Source organism: Panthera onca, chromosome A3 (assembly GCF_046562875.1).
Source record: "Panthera onca isolate mPanOnc1 chromosome A3, mPanOnc1 haplotype 2, whole genome shotgun sequence".
Taxonomy (NCBI): Eukaryota; Metazoa; Chordata; class Mammalia; order Carnivora; family Felidae; genus Panthera; species Panthera onca.
Window position 1 is genome coordinate 114,552,903 of NC_138341.1, and position 15,824 is coordinate 114,568,726.

General features: G+C 49.0%; 1 protein-coding gene across 1 annotated transcript; it reads left to right on the forward strand.

Moving 5' to 3' along the window:
* The first annotated feature begins 1,474 nt into the window (after positions 1-1,474).
* BPIFA1 (BPI fold containing family A member 1) lies at positions 1,475-6,102 on the forward strand. Its single transcript, XM_060624161.3, has 7 exons — positions 1,475-1,722; positions 1,898-2,057; positions 3,534-3,641; positions 3,784-3,933; positions 4,821-4,905; positions 5,503-5,566; positions 5,970-6,102. Exons 1-7 carry the CDS (start codon positions 1,563-1,565, stop codon positions 6,008-6,010), a joined length of 768 nt encoding a protein of 255 aa, XP_060480144.1. The 5' UTR covers positions 1,475-1,562; the 3' UTR covers positions 6,011-6,102.
* The last annotated feature ends 9,722 nt before the right edge of the window (positions 6,103-15,824 follow it).

Below are 15,824 nucleotides of genomic sequence, written 5' to 3' on the forward strand. Positions count from 1 at the left end.
CTAGAAACCCATCATCTGATCGCACATTTCCTGATTCGCACACTATAAAAGACACTACCTCCTGTGCAGGAGCAAGCAGGCGAGGGGAGAGGAGAGCAGGGAGAGCCGCCAGGACCTCCGAGAAGCCCAGGTGAGACCTGCCTGTCCCATGCCCGTCCCACTCCTGCTCGGCGGCCCTGGGTGGCCCAGGCTGTGGGGTGGGCACCGGCTGGCTGCACTTAGGATCACTCATTGGGGGTCTCTTTCAGAGGGATTTTCGGGGGAATGGGAATGGCCATTCACTCTGCTTCCCTGAGAGGGCAGTAACATCGATGCAAGGTTTGAATGTGGAAATGTAAAGAGAATTTGATGGCGAGGGGGAGCGTATGGCTGCAGCTGCAATTGCACACTGCCGAAATCCCATGATAGGCTTCACTCAGGAGCGTGCTCTTCATATCCTAAATCAAAATCTCTACAGCAGGAGTGTTAACTTGGGGTTGCCATTGTGGATTCAGACCAGCATCCTTAGCTAGGGTCCTTAGCTTCCACTGGATTCATAAAAGGCCTGTTTCCCAACAGAGTTCAGAGAATGCGATCTAAGTTTGAGAGCCACAACTGGCTCTTGGGACCAAAAAGCGTTTTCGATTCCAGCCAGCCACAGCAATGAGGGTGCTTTGGCCGCATCAGCCAGTTGATGAAATTTTGCCCAAAGCAGCTTTTGACACCTTTGCTGGCTGCCAAATAGCTCTGTGACAGGGTTGGTGATATCTGGGAGGGGACAGTCCAAAAGGCAGCCAGATGTCAGGGACTGCCTCCAAATTTTGTTCAGGTTAGCTTGAGGGAGAAGAGAAAGGTGTAGAAAAGATAGTGTGGATGTTTGGGGGATGGGGGCTCAGAAACCTATCTCCAACTACAACTCTGCTATCAAGTTGCTGCGTGACCTTGGGAAAGTCATTACCCCTCTCTGGTCCCTTGATTCTCCTTATGCAATGAGGACTCTGAATGGCCCCAGGATTTCCCCAGCACTGGATGAGATGATGGCCATGGCCACATGACCTCTGTGATTTCAAAGGGTTTCCACAAACCATCGCAAGCTGGACCTGGGCCAAAAGACTTCCTGGGGATAATAGCAAAGCAGTTCAGCCCCTCAGCCTTTCCATTCTCTTGTCTGGACAGCAAGAACTAGGGGCAGGCCACTGCAAGCAAGCCCAATTGGAGAATAAATCTGATGGTCACTTAACTTAAGGCCTTTGGGTCAGACAGATCTGGCTTCAAATCCCACCCCTACTGTGTGCTTGAAACCTTGGGGGAAGTTACCTACACTCACAAGACCTCCCTCTGCTCATCTGTACAGTGCAGGTAATATGCTCCCACATCTTAGGGGATGGTTAAGATGAAATCAGTTACCAGGTCTGGAGTGCCTACCCTGATGTCTGGGCCAGAGGAAACGCTGAGTAGTGTTGTTAGCTATTGCCATTCACTTCCTGGTGTTCGAGAGCCAGGAGGCAGATGGTGGGTAATTCCTCTCTGGTATCTGGGCTACATTAGACCCATTGTTCTATCCACAGATACCAAGACAGAAGATGTTTCAAACTGGGGGCCTCATTGTCCTCTGTGGGCTGCTGGCCCATACCACAGCCCAGATGGAAGTCCTGCCCGTGCCCCTGGACCAGAACCTGCTTTTGGCTGGGACTCCACCCCAGGCCCCACATCACACAGATCTTGCTGGAAGCTTAACAAGTGGTGAGTCTGTGACAACCTCTTTCAGGCGTGTGTGTGTGTGTGTGTGTGTGTGTGTGTGTGTGTGTCCAACTGTTCAGTGTGGGGAGGGAGACAGGGATGATTGGGAGAGAGGGGCTGAGGATCTGGAATTGTCAGATTTGACCCCCCAAGGACCTACCCCTACACCCATTTCCAGGTCTCAGCAGTGGCCTGCTCTCTGGGGGTCTGTTGGGCACTCTACAAAACCTTCCACTCTTGGACATCCTGAAGACTGGAGGAGACACTTCTGGGGGCCTGCTTGGGGGCCTGCTTGGGAAAGTGACTTCATTGGTCCCTGTCCTGAACAACATCATTGAGTGAGTAGTCATAAAATAGGGCCTTGGTCCCCACCCCCACCAGATAACCTCCATGGAGATCTGGGAGCCCCAGGCAGTGGCCCTGGAGGAGGAGGTGGGGGGAGGGTGGTCTGAACATGAGGCCAGGACTCATGACAGCCTTCTCACAGTCTGGTGAGGAACACCAGCCCTCCTGAACCGGGGATTGCCCCCAGTCCTGATGCATATCTTGAGTCCCCAGCATCATCTATAACCCTCACAACCCTTTCAGGTCGAAGTAATAATCTCCAGTTTACAGATGGAAAAACTGAAGCACGGAAAGTTGCCTGGGCTTACACAACTAGAGTGATGCTAAGCAAGAGCTCTAACTCTAATTTACTTAAGTCCAAAGCCAAGGCTTTCCCACCACACAGTGGTAATTCTGTTCTCCTCACCTGTGGGATCCTTCAGAACACAGGTGACCCTTGATGTAAGCAAGAAAGTGGATGCAACTCTCCTCAATTATGTCATCAGTGGATGTCCACTGAGCAGTCTGATGTGGGGTTCCCACGAGACACCCGAGAGCTCCCTAAGCGAGCGGCAATAATGGGAAGTTTGATGCCAGGGAGCTGGCAAATCCTGGGTCCTTGACAGGGCTGGATCAAAGCCATTTCCAAGATTCCTACCCACCCAGGCGCTTGCCCTGACTTGAAGACAGACAGATAGCCTTGAGTTTGATTTCCAAATGCACCATGTACTTGCTGGGTGACAGGAAACCAAGGCACGCAGTCTCCCTGGGCTTGGTTTCTCCATCTGTAAGATGAGATCATAGTACCCACAGAGAAAAACTGTCAGGGAGATTAGGAGAGATGTAATCACCTGGCACACTGGTTGTAAGATCGGCTCAGAGGAGAGTCTTGCTTCCATCCTCTCTCCATTCTCCCTGACTTCCTGCTCCTTGATCTGATTGTGACCATTGTTGATTGACCCGCCACTGACGGTTATGGCAGGAACCAGAAGCAGTAGGTGCTTCTTACCCATAAATGTTTGTGAGGGACTTACTCCACGTACTCTCATCCACTCACCCACTCATCTATCCATCCATTTGTCCATTCTCTCTACCATCTAACCAGCTACTCTCCCATGCATCCTCCCACCCATTCATCAATCCACAAAGTCAACCAATATGGAGTAGGCCCCTTCTTTGTAAGACTCTGAGCTGGTATACAGGATGCAAATATAATCCAGACACAGCCTCCACCCTGGAATACCTCATAGACATGAGATGCAGAGAGGGGCATGGTGTGTTAGGCTCTGACCCAGTGCAGAGGCTGGGAAACACTGATGTGTGACTCAGAACTCATGTGGCCTTTGCTGCAAGACTCCCCTCTTTTCTCCCCCATCCCATCTCATGGGTAGCTCCTCCTCTGGGATGGGTACAGTTTGGATTAAAGGTGGTTTCCAGATTTGGGGCTGAAGGAGCTAATATTCCTCCCTCCAATGTTGCTTCTTGGACAGTCTGAAGATCACTAATCCCCAGCTCCTGGAACTAGGCCTTGTGCAGAGCCCTGATGGCCATCGTCTCTATGTCACCATCCCTTTGGGCATGATCCTCAATGTGAATACGTGAGTGGACCCCAGGGAGGAAGGGGAGGGTGGCTCACCAAAGGAGACCCTGATGCAATGCATAGCCATAAAGGGGTGTTGGAGTCTAACAGATATGAGTTTTCAACTCAGATACAGATGCAGCAAACTGTTTCCTCTGCAGGCCCCTGGTCGGAAGTCTGTTAAAGCTGGCTGTGAAGCTAAACATCACTGCAGAAATTTTAGCTGTGAAAAATGAACAGGGGAAGATCCACCTGGTTCTTGGTGACTGCACTCACTCCCCTGGGAGACTGCAAATCTCTCTGCTTGATGGGTGAGGCCAGAGGGGTGGCTTCTCCTGCCCAGAAACAATATTGATGAGATGATGGACAGATGGCTGGGAAGACAGAACAATGGGAGTATGGATGAGTGGGAGGGTGGAAGGGTGGGAAGATGGATGGATGGATGGATGGATGGATGGATGGATGGATGGATAGATGGATGGATGGATGGATGGGTAAATAGCCACTCATCTTTTCTTTGGTGGGGCTGACCAGTTTTATGCTAGATCAGGCAATCAAAAATCTGAGTTCAAGCCCACCTACCAGAGGGGCATGTAGAGAAGTAGAGGGATTCTTGTGTGAACATGGACAGTGCCTCCCCAGTTAGAGTCTCAGCGTACTCAGATCACCGTACTACAGAGGCACTTTGGGGCTCTTGATTGAATCCACTAAGACAACATGTGCGAGAATGCTTTGTCCCAGTATGGGGTAAAACAGCTATGCAGCCGACCTGGTTTCCTTATTTCAGTTACCTGTCACAGGGAGACTGAGTCATGCATAATGTGCAGAAGCCGTCCTCAGCATGATTAACATTCACTGAGCACATATGTTGTATTTCACACATATCTCGTTGAATTCTCATGACAACAATGTACTAAGCACTGTTCATCCATTTATGGATTCTACAAAGTCTCACTGAATACCTACTGTATGCTGGAACTGTATGTTTATTCTATTCATACCTACTATATGTACTGCTGTGTAGGGTGCCACTCCCTTTGGCTGGACCCCCCGGTGTTCACCTGCATGAGGGTGTGAGTGGACAAGGCCCCGTTTTAGTCATGGAGTACTGAGACTGACACAGGCACAGTAGCCCCGCTGAAGGCTTCTCCATACCAACCCCAGGCCTCTGCACTGCCCCCTGGATTTTCTCTTTCAGATTTGCTCCCCTCCCCGTTCAAAGCCTTGTCGACAGTCTCAGCGGCATCTTGAATGAAGTCCTTCCTGAGCTGGTACAGGGCAAGGTAAGTGAATAAAAGTGGCAGCTCCTGATCCTTAGGTCATAGAGCTTCTCAGGATGAAAGAATCCCTTGGAGCGAGGTTTTCTGAACCCCTCAGTTTGATATGTCTCCCTGTCCGCTGAACCATGTGTCTGTGTTTCTTCTTTCCACCCTTCAAAATGCATTGATTGGTTCCTGCTGTGGGCCAGGCCCTGGGCACGTCCACACTACAGCTGAAATGGATTGGCCCCTGCCCCAGGAAGCTCCCAGGCCACCCTCACCAGGGCTGTAGGCAAGCACTCTTCCAGCCTATGCTAGGGTGCCTCCTATAACTAGAAACTCACCTCTCCCAGAGAAGCTCTAGTTAGAAGCAGGTGTCCTATCACACGGTGAACACTGGCTCATGTGATTGGGCGCTTCACGTACACACCTCCCTTTTCTCCCTCTGCCCGTGTGAATGTGTAAGCATTCATCTGTGAGACTGCTTAGAACCAAACACTCTCAGACACGGAAAAATGATAGAAAATCTCCCCCAGAGAATCCATCCTTGGGATACTGCTGCACCCAGGGCCTCCCTACAGGTGCCACTTTGCCTAATGCCTCTCTCTGCCCCTGGGTCAGGTGTGCCCTCTGGTCAATGAGGTTCTCAGCCACTTGGACGTCACCCTGGTACATTCCATTGCTGGTAAGTACCCACTTCCAAGGCCTATCTCCCTTTCCAGAACAGCGATTTTCCCCCAAGGAGCCCATCCCTGCACACCATAGGAGAGAGCCAGATCCTTCCAGCCTCAGCTCTCCCCATTGCGGGTTTTTGTTTTTTTTTTTTGCCTTTAATTATCCAGATAATGTCAATGGATAGGCCTTGCTTCCCCCACCCCCCCGCCCGCCTCCAGCAGACGGACACTGAAAACAGCTGAGCTGGTTGGTGGAAGGAGGTGTTAGCCCTGCCAAGCTTCACCCGAGCTTAGTGGGATCACCAGAGTTCCCAGTGCCCGTCCCCAGGCCTCCGGGGAGTATGGGATATCTCTGAACTCCTTCACACTGGGATCATCACTCTGGTCTGCAGTGGTTATTCTTTCATTTTCCAGACATGCTGATCCATGGGCTGGAATTTGTCATCAAGGTCTAAGCCTTCCGGGAAGGGACACAGCCTCTGTCAAACTGGTGAGTGCTGTTCCCCAATCCCCAGGATTTGGGTGTTGCTGCTCTTCTCCTGGCAGGGGACAGAGGGGGGCTTGGGACAGTGACTCTATTGGGACAGTGACTATCTCCAAAGGGAGACAAACAGCCACACAGAGGTACACAGAGATGCACAGAGAAGTCCACAGAAATGCTGACAGAGGTGGAGAGACACAGACAGCACCACAACACAGCTACAAAGAGAAATACACATGGCTATGGATACACACACACACCACACATAGGTACACATGGATACCAATGCACTCAAACAAATGCACAAGGAGTCCCCTTGGCCCCAGGCCCCAGAAGCTAGCCTGAGGTTCTCAGCCCCCTCCCCTTCCTTTGGAGGGCAAGTTTGATGATGGGCCAATACCAACAAAAGTCAGTGACTGCCAGTCTCCATTCTGACTGGGGGCTTCTCCCAACAGACCCACTTCCTGCTGCTCAATCCACTCTCTGCCCAGCTTCCGAGGGCTCACAGAAGGCTGACCCATGTCCTGGACAATGACACGGCCACTATGTGGGAACCAGAGCAGCCTTCTCTCCAAGGAAACTGCTCTCCCTCCTTTCCCACAGGCACGTGTTACAGCCCATGTTCCTCACCAAATAAAGTTGCTCTTTCTCTGCACAGGGGCCCTTGTCATTCTTCACCATCATCTGAGAGCTAGTATATTGGAAAGAACCCCGGCCTGGGTGGTTGGAGCCATAGAACAGAGTTTGGACTTTACACTATAGAACTTTATGGTTTTCAGCTAGACAGGGAGATGTTCAGATGAGTGTGGATTTCAGAGCGACTGCTCTGGGGTCCTTAGGATGGGTGGACAAGTGGTTGGGGATAAACGTAACACTCCAGGCATAGATGATGACGCACAAGTTTGCCATACAAGAAGTGAAATGGTATATTTGAGAGATGTTCAGGAGGTGGACCTGAGAGTGTAGGTGAGGGACCAGGTGAGGTACAGGTTGCTGCCCATGTACCAGGTTGGGGAGCTTGAAGGGAACTAGGGATGTGGGAGGAGTAGACTCCAGCAGGAAGATCATACCTTTAGCTTTGGGCATGCTGCGTGGAAGTGCCTGGGAGACCCTGAGGGAGATATCCAGGAATCTGGTGGATCACAAGTCATATGCCACTCCTCTTTGCTCACTGGCATCCAGTTAAACTAACTTCTTTTCTGTTTTCTCAGCAAGAGGGTGATAAGGATGACAAGGAGGAAGTATAGGAGGAAAGATAAACTGGTCCCAAGCGCTCATGGTTCACAGGCATAGAGGAGAGTCATTGGAGATGCATATGAAAAGATTATTGATGCCATAAGAGTCTTATTTTTGGAGGAAGATGCCTGGTTTTTAGAAACCAAGAAGAGGAAGAGATGAAAGGAAGTTGAGAGTGAGTGCAGATACAATATATGAAAAATTGGAGGCAAGAATGAAGAACAGGGCTACCCAGGCTGGGAAAGGTTGTCCCCTCAAATAAAAACTAATTTTGCAACCATTGTTTGAGGTCCTTAGAGGACTAGCCCAACTGTCTTACTCCACAGATGAGGGCACGGAGGCCATGGGGATATGTGGATGACTTGCACAGGTCATAGAATGACAAAAAGGCAAACTCAAAACGTCACAAAAACCTTGTCCTTTGTGCTTTGGGAGACCCCACTGACCTTGTGAGAATGACCAGATTCAGGCTGGTGTTTCTCAACCCCTGCGAAACATCTTTCATCAAGTCCAGACCTACCACCATACCCGCCTACTGTTGTCACTAACCAACATGGCATCATGGGAAGATAGTCACATAGTTCAGAACTTCAAGGTTTATTGTAGGAAACCAGCAGGTGTCTTCTGGTGAGGACGTAAGGAAGGAAACATCTTCCACCTTCACAGAAGTAGAAGATCTTTGAATTTTATAAGCAGATGAATGATCATTGTGAACATCTGTCTACCTAGTCAGTGCCCTAAAGTACAGAAGAACCTTCCAGACTGGAAACCAGCAATCAGGACCTGACTGGGTTTGAGGAGAGTCCAGGCATTAGTTACTTTCAAGTCCCTTTTTGGGTAGGCATGAAGTCAATACTGAGTGTCCCCCTTGGCTGAGGTCCCAAGAATCAACCTGAATAAGGATAGGCACACACACCTGGTACCATCAGCACTGGTCCTGCTGCCCTCTGGCCATGGCACCAAACTGCATTCCTATCTGAACACACATCCACTGCCCATCTCTGAATACTATTTTCCCAGTGCTCCCTCGGACTTCTTTCTATAGCCCACAGATGGGTCTTTCCCCTCTGCTAACAACTTCAATTCCTAACTAACTAGTCTAAGACTGCCCTGGATACACAATAGTCTGACAGGCAGCCAGGTCAATCAGAACACGTTCATGACTTTTAAATAGTGATAACATTTTCACATTTTAAAAGCTCTCTCAAAAGGATGTCAGTGACAATGGCAGATTGAAGACCTCTAAAAATTCTCTCCTATGGAAAAGCCATGAGAAAGCTGGCAAAAAAAAAAAAAAAATTGTCAGAACCAGCTTTTTCAGAACTCTCTGAATTAACCAAAGGTTTGCAGCAATCTGGGGTGTGCTTATTCAATTAAAATTGCTGAATCTTGGTAAGGACAGCGAGCTCTGGGGCGTTTTAATTGACCCTGGTCCCATCTCCCACTCTCCGACTTCACAGAAGACTTGAAAACCAAATGCCCACAATCTTGGTGAAAATCAGTAGCCTAGAAGCCACTGGAGACAGGCAGAACAGAATTGAAATAACTTCAAAGCCTCATTCCCATAAAATGGTCATTATTTGATCTGCCTTGTTAGTTCCCTGCAAGATCCCACTCTCAAGGCTGTCTTGACTTGACTTGACTCAGAGTTCACCTAGTTTCAACAGCCTTTCCTCCAAGGACCTTTGTCAAGATGGCAGACAGATGTGAAGACTGGGGGTTTCTAACTCTCAAGCTAGTCCACACTCAGGCTTTGGCAATTTGTCACAATTACATTTTAAGTGTTCCTCCCCAGCAGCCTCTGCTTCAGGTAAGCTGACCTCGGCTGTAATTTTATGTGTTCACCTGTCTCTCCAGATCTGGGGATGGCAGTTTGCCCTATGACAGGCCTGAGAGAGTTACTGATTGTCCGTATTGAGCTCTTTTCTCACCGTGAAGGTGGGAATGACAGCTTCCGAGCTCTTTACATGTTGGCGCTGAGATGAGCAGTCTGGGTTTATAGTTTTCACCAGTTATGTTTGCTTCACGGGAGGATGGGCCCCCAAGCCTCCTCATACCGCCATCCAGAAAGTGAGACTTCACTGAAAGTTGTTAACCATTACTTCTTCAAAGTTCTTTTCTGCACCATTCTTCTGTCATCCTGAGTCTCTCATGACATGAATGTAGATCTTTTGTGATGATCTACACTGGCTCTATTGAGGCTCTGCTTGCTTCTTTCCGCTTTCTTTCTTCCTCTTATTCAGATTGGATCCATCTCCAATGTGTTGTTGTAGTAGACATTTTTATTTTTTTAAGTTTTTTTTAATGGTTCTTTGTCTATTTCGAGAGACAGAGAGAGTGGGAGTGGGAGACGGACAGAGAGAGGGAGAGAGAAAATTCCAAACAGGCCCCATGCTGTCAGCGTAGAGCCCGATGTGGGGCTTGAACTCACAAACCATGAAATCATGACCTGAGCCAAAATCAAGAGTCAGACGCTTAACCGACTGAGCCCCCCAGGTGCCCCTAGACATTTTTAGCACAATGTTACGAGACTCTGGGTCCTGTTTAAATCCTGTGGAGAATGTTGGGGGGCAGGGCCGTTTGGTTTAGCAACTGACCCAGTGAGATTCAGCCTAAGCCAGTTAGTTTCAAGTTCCAACCTGCCTTCTGTGGGCTGTGTTCTCAAACAAGGGATTTCCTCCAATGTCTCTACTTGTAGGGCAGCCCCCTTCCTGGTTCTTGGATCAGAAGGAGAGGACTTCTCTTGAAGCTTTTTGTATTCACACCTGCACACAGTGTCATGACTCACACTGCCTTTGAATCCAGGAGGAAAGATACAGGAGGAATAAAAACTCAGGAAACTCAGCTTTGGATCACTCATTCTTTCAGTTATGACTTCCTTCTGTGGCCACCTGCCACCATTTATCTTTCAGAATCCCCAGAGAGCTACTTCATTCACTGTGTCCAGCATTTTAGTTTCATTCTGTAGGAAGGACAAGGTAGGGTCAGCTTACTCCATCCATCTCAACTCTCCAATCTGCAAAACCCAATGGCTTATGGCAGATGATGGTGGACTACCAGTAACTTAATCAAGTACCCTCCCGGTCGTAGCATCCTACTAGAACGGCTAAATGCAGACTCTGGTGCTTGGTGTGCAGTTATCTATCTGGAAAACGTGTTCTTCTCAGTCCTCATCAGATAATGACTTCAGAAGCAATTTGCATTCACTTGGGATAGACCACGGCACACATTCAATTTTGCTCCTGCTCTCCATCACAAGATAAAGTCTGAAGGGGTCCTCTCGTGTTCATGTCCTAGCTACTATTTCTGTGTACCATGCCACCCCCAAATTGAGTGGCTTAAACAACAATACTCATTTTGTGACGCTCTGTGGTTTCTGTGGGTCAGAAATTCAGGAAGACTCAGGGTGAAGTTCTGGCTCATATTCTCTGCAATCGCAGGTTTAACTTGTAATCGCTTCTTTAATCCTCCGCACAGCCCTCTGAGGTAGGTACTGTTGTGATTGGCCCCCCTTTGCAGAGGCACAGAGAAGTTGAGTCAGATCCCTGAAGTCACCAGCCAGGGCAGGTGGGGCTGGGGCAGGAGCGAGGCAACCAGACCCACAGAAGGGAGATCAGAGGAGCTGTCGCTCATTCCTCCTGTGCCTCCCCCTCCCACACCCCACTCTGCTCCCCAACACGATCCCACGGCCCTCACAGGCATTGCAAGGAGAGGCAGGAGGAACAGCAGCAGACTCCTATTTTGCCCCTACTCTGCGCCAGGCTCTGCTCTAGGCTTTTGGTAGCTTAATCTCATGAATCCAATAGCCCTGGAGGGTTGTGTTGTTATTGCCCCACCTCCCAGATGCAGAGCCTGAGGCACAGAGAGATGGACTCACTTGCCCGGGGACACGCACTGGTGAGTGTGGGGCCAGGATTCAAAGCCAGGCTGTCTGGCTCTGTAGGCTCTGTCTCGTCTCTGATAAATTCGCCCACAGCCCTTGCCCTTCAGCCTGGTGAGCCTGTCTTGTCCAGTGGCATTTCCTCTGGCATTCTACAGAGGCCACAGACGACTCCCTGGGACACGCATGGCAACTGCCAAAGATTGCCAGTGAGCTGGAGTTGACCTACCAGGGGGAGTGAAGACTGCAGGTCTCACCAAAACCATGAAGGCTCTGAACCACTAGGGGGCAGGAACTGGCCCCGTGAAGCCCGAGGTCCTACCCAGTGGAGATGTTCTCAGGAGGAAAGGAGGGAGGCAGGCCATTCACAGTGACCAGCTATTCAGAGGCACGCCTGCCTTAAATGTCAGCCAGTGGGTAGGAGGAAATGGGCTTGAGTCCCTGCCCTTACAACACAGACCAGTCTCTGTTTGATGATTAATTTCAGATTTTTTTTTTAGTTTTTTTTTTTTTTTTTTTTTGAAGGGGGTGGAGGGCAGAGACGGGAAGAGAGAGAATCCTAAGCAGGTGCCACACTGTCAGTGCAGAGCCGGATGCAGGGCTTAAACTCACGAACTGGGAGCTCATGACCTGAGCTGCAATCAAGAGTCAGACGCTTAACTGACTTGAGCCACCCAGGCGCCCCCATTAATTTCAGATTTCAGCGATCTGACTTGTTCTCTCACTTTCCCTTCCCCGACTCCCTCACGAGGGCCTGGGTCTACTGCCTCTCAGACCCCTTCTCTCTCATGTCTTCATCATAAAACCTCAACAGTTTCTCTGCCACCTGCTTTCATTCCCTTTCTATTCCCAACACCCCTTTTCCTTCTTTTACTAATTATCCTCCATAGTCACATCTCAGAAATTGCTCACTCCATCAAAATTGGAATCTAAATTTTCACAGTATTCGTTACAACAAATCAAGGCAGTGCTTCTGTAACAAAGGAGCCTGACACTTCAATGAGCCTGACACGGGAAGTCTGATTCTTCATTCAGACATTCACTTCATATTCCATTTCAGGGCCACCCCAACTACAGTGCACGACCCCCGCCGTCACCAGGATGGGGCAGTGAGGGTGGGCAGAGGGGCCGGATATCACTAAAGACTCGGCTGAAAGTGGTGTGGGTCACTTCCTTCATGTTCCACTGGCCAGACATTCAGAGCCCCAGTGTCCTTATCTGCAAAACCTCCATCTCAGAGGAGTTTTGTGAGGATCCAATCAGCCACTGCATGTAACACATGTACCTATCACCATGCCTGGCATGTAGTTAGTCAGGGCTTAACATAAGCTATTAATGGGGAGCCTGGGTGGCTCAGTCAGTTAAGCATCTGACTTCAGTTCCAGTCATGATCTCACTGTTTGTAGGTTCAAACCCTGCATTGGGCTCTGTGCTGACAGCACAGAGCCTGGAGCCTGCTTCAGATTCTGTGTCCCCCTCTCTCTCTGCCCCTCCCCTGCTCACTTTCTGTCCTCTCTCTCTCTCTCAAAAATAAATAAACATTTAAAAAATCAAAAAATAATAAAAACAAAAATAAATTTAAAAAAAGAAACATAAACTATTATTATCATTCATGCCCACGATTTCCTGGAAGAGCATCTCAAGCAAATTATTTGAGCCTCACTTCATCACTGGAAAAGAGGGGAGAGGGGATTAACAGTACCAGTGCATCATTACTGTAAACACAAAATAATGTGTAGAAGACCTGGCTCAGGAAACGTTGCTGCCCTGAGTTAGCTAGCTTCAAGATCTTTCATAAGAAATCATTGGTTTCACAGCAAATCAACCAGGATCCAAGAGTGGAAACAAGGAGAATGAGTATCAGGGTCAATCAGGGTTTGATCCGTACAGAACCACTAGGAGTGATGTATATGAGGGGGTCTTTGTAGGGACCCCTTATCCCTACAACTCACAGAACCGTGGGAGTGGCTTAAATGGGCTCCACCAGGCTGTTGTCTTTGTGTCTGGAGCTGGAGCTGAAGTCAGCAGGGCAGACAGACAGGAACGGAAGATGGCTGTGACGTGGGGGGACACAAAGACAAACTGGAACGTGCATGCATGTCTCCCCACCTCCAAGCCTCCAAGTCCAAGGACGCAGGGGTGCAGAGGAGGGTTCCTGCTCCTCTGGTGAGAGCCCGGGCACTTGATAAGGCAGTGGAGTAGGAGCCAGAGGCCAAGCACTGGTCCAGACCCAGCGCCCACATGCACGTGATCTTGGATGGAGGCAAAATAGCCTCCTCTTGAGGACGGCTCAAGATCCCACAGCCCTCTTGAGGATTAACAGCAACGTGACCCGGAGCTCAGTGCATGGCATCCTCTTCTTTGCGACTCAATCTTCTAAAGTGTGAAATGGGAGAGTCCAGAGTTCAGTTGTTGAGTCCTTGTCTCAGATGAAAACCCTTTCCCCGAAAAGGACATTGTTTTATTTGCACTATAGCTACACTTGGCTACCTCTGTTTCCCCCTTGTATTAGTTATCTGTTGCTGTCTAACTATCCGTAACTTTGTGGCTTAAAAGCATTTATTATCACATAGTTTCTGTGGGTCAAGAATATATAGAAAAGGCTTAGCTGGGGTCTTCTGGCTCAAGGTGTCTCATGAGGTTACAGTTAAGATGTTTTCCAACACTGCATCTCCCAAAGGCTTGACCAGAGCTGGACAATCCTCTCCCAAGATGATTCACACACATGGCGGTTGGCTGGAAGCCGCCGGTCCTCACCACCCAGATCTCTCCGTTGGGCTGCTGAGCATCCTCTCAACATGCCAGCGGCCTCTCCCGAAACAAGCCATCTGAGAGAGGAGGAAAGAGGGAAGCTGCAGGTTTTATGAGCTGGTCTTAAAAATCACACACCTTCATTTTCTGTCATAATCTCTTCCTTAGAAGTGAGTCACTAAGGGGGCACCTGGGTGGCTCAGTCGGTTAAGCAGCCGACTTTGGCTCAGGTCATGATCTCACGGTCCGTGAGTTCGAGCCCCGCGTTGGGCTCTGTGCTGACAGCTCAGAGCCTGGAGCCTGCTTCAGATTCTGTGTCTCCCTCTCTCTCTCTCTGCCCCTCCCCCACTCATGCTTTCTCTCTCTCTCTCTCTCTCTCTCTCTCTCTCTCTGTCTCTCAAAAAAAAAAAAAAGATTAAAAAAAAAGTGAGTCGCTAAGTAGTCCCCCTTCTTAAAGGGGGCTTAAAGAATTTGTGGACACGTTTTAAAACCACTATGTCCCTCTCCATGCCAAGGGCATTGCCTTCAAGGTCCAAAGGCCCATTTTCCTGAGCAAACGAGCCTTTTCTCCTCGGATAAATTCTTCAGCCTCCACAGGAAGTAGAAATGGCTGCAGTGCAAGGTATGGATTTTGTACTGTTGTTTTGACTGTTTAATAGCAATTTTCCTTTTCACTGCATTCAAACCACATAAAAGCAGAAATGCTCTAGTGAAGAGGTGCCTGGGTGACTCAGTCAGTTGAGCCTCCGACTCTTAATCTCAGCACAGGTCATGATTGCACTGTTTGTGAGTTCAAGCCCCACATCGGGGTCTGCGCTGAGAGCACAGAGCTTGCTCGGGATTCTGTGTCTCCCTCTCTCTGCTCCTCCTCCCCTCACTCTGTCTCTCTCTCAAAATAAATAAACAAACTTAAAAAAAAAAAAAAAAGGAATGTTCTGGTCAAAGTGGAGATGAAGGGCCCAGTTTCAACACGTCTGCCCCCATCAGTGTCTCCTCCAGTGTCGACACGTGCTGCCCCTGCTGTGTGAGACTCTGCACAGAGAAGGCGGTGCTGAATCACGAAGGCGGAACGTCCTTGTTCCCTTTTTCATTCTTTCCCCCCTCTTCTGATGACAGCCAGAACAAAGTCTCAGTAGGAAGCTAGCCCGTCTTTAATACTTGGGGTGTTGTTGTGGCAAGCTCTCTGTTGAGAGAGAGACAGAGAGATGCTCCAATTCGTCTTTTTGCCACATTGTCCAGGAAAACCCAAAATGTTTTCATTTTTCTGTTTCCCTTGTGAAGCCACCATGTGGCTGCCTTTTATTTCTGAAAGTTGATGCTAGGGCATTTAACTAAAAATTGTAACGTTTCCTATTAGAATAGATTTCTTTAAAAATAGGGAGACAATTTGAAGGAGAATATTAAATAAATAAAGGTTATGGTGGCTGGTGTGTGGCAGAAGCTGTGGAGGGGATTTGATATGTGAGTGACTATAATCTAAGGAGCTTGGGGACCCATATTCCAGTGCGTTACTAGCCTGGCTACTGGATCCCCCTAAAGCCCCCAGGATCCTAGCCTTCTTGCACCAGCTCGCGCTCGCATTCCTGTCCTGTGCCCACTAGATGGCGCTGTTGCAAGGCAACCTAGCAGTCATCTTGAAGATTAACATTTGTTTAGCAGTACCGAGTAGCCCAGCAACTTGCTAAACCCTTTCAAAGCCAGATCTTATTTAATCCTCACAGAGAGGAAGCCTCTAAGTCTCAAGGTCATACAGCTTGTGAGCAGTGGATCCAGGATTCGAATCCCTGCAGTCAACCTCTAGAGCCCAAGCTCTTTGCCAGGGATTACCAATTCATGAGCCTCTGGCCAAATCTGGTACGTTGTTTGTCATTTTTACTTTAAATTATTTTAAATACTGATTTTTTTTTCCAATTGGGTGTGA

Bases quoted from the DNA above. Each gene is read 5' to 3' on its own strand.
- BPIFA1 (XM_060624161.3), top strand. From the start codon at position 1,563: ATGTTTCAAACTGGGGGCCTCATTGTCCTCTGTGGGCTGCTGGCCCAT. The intron at 3,934-4,820 runs GTGAGGCCAGAG...TTTCTCTTTCAG, and splicing joins CAAATCTCTCTGCTTGATGG to ATTTGCTCCCCTCCCCGTTC. The intron at 4,906-5,502 runs GTAAGTGAATAA...CCCCTGGGTCAG, and splicing joins CTGAGCTGGTACAGGGCAAG to GTGTGCCCTCTGGTCAATGA.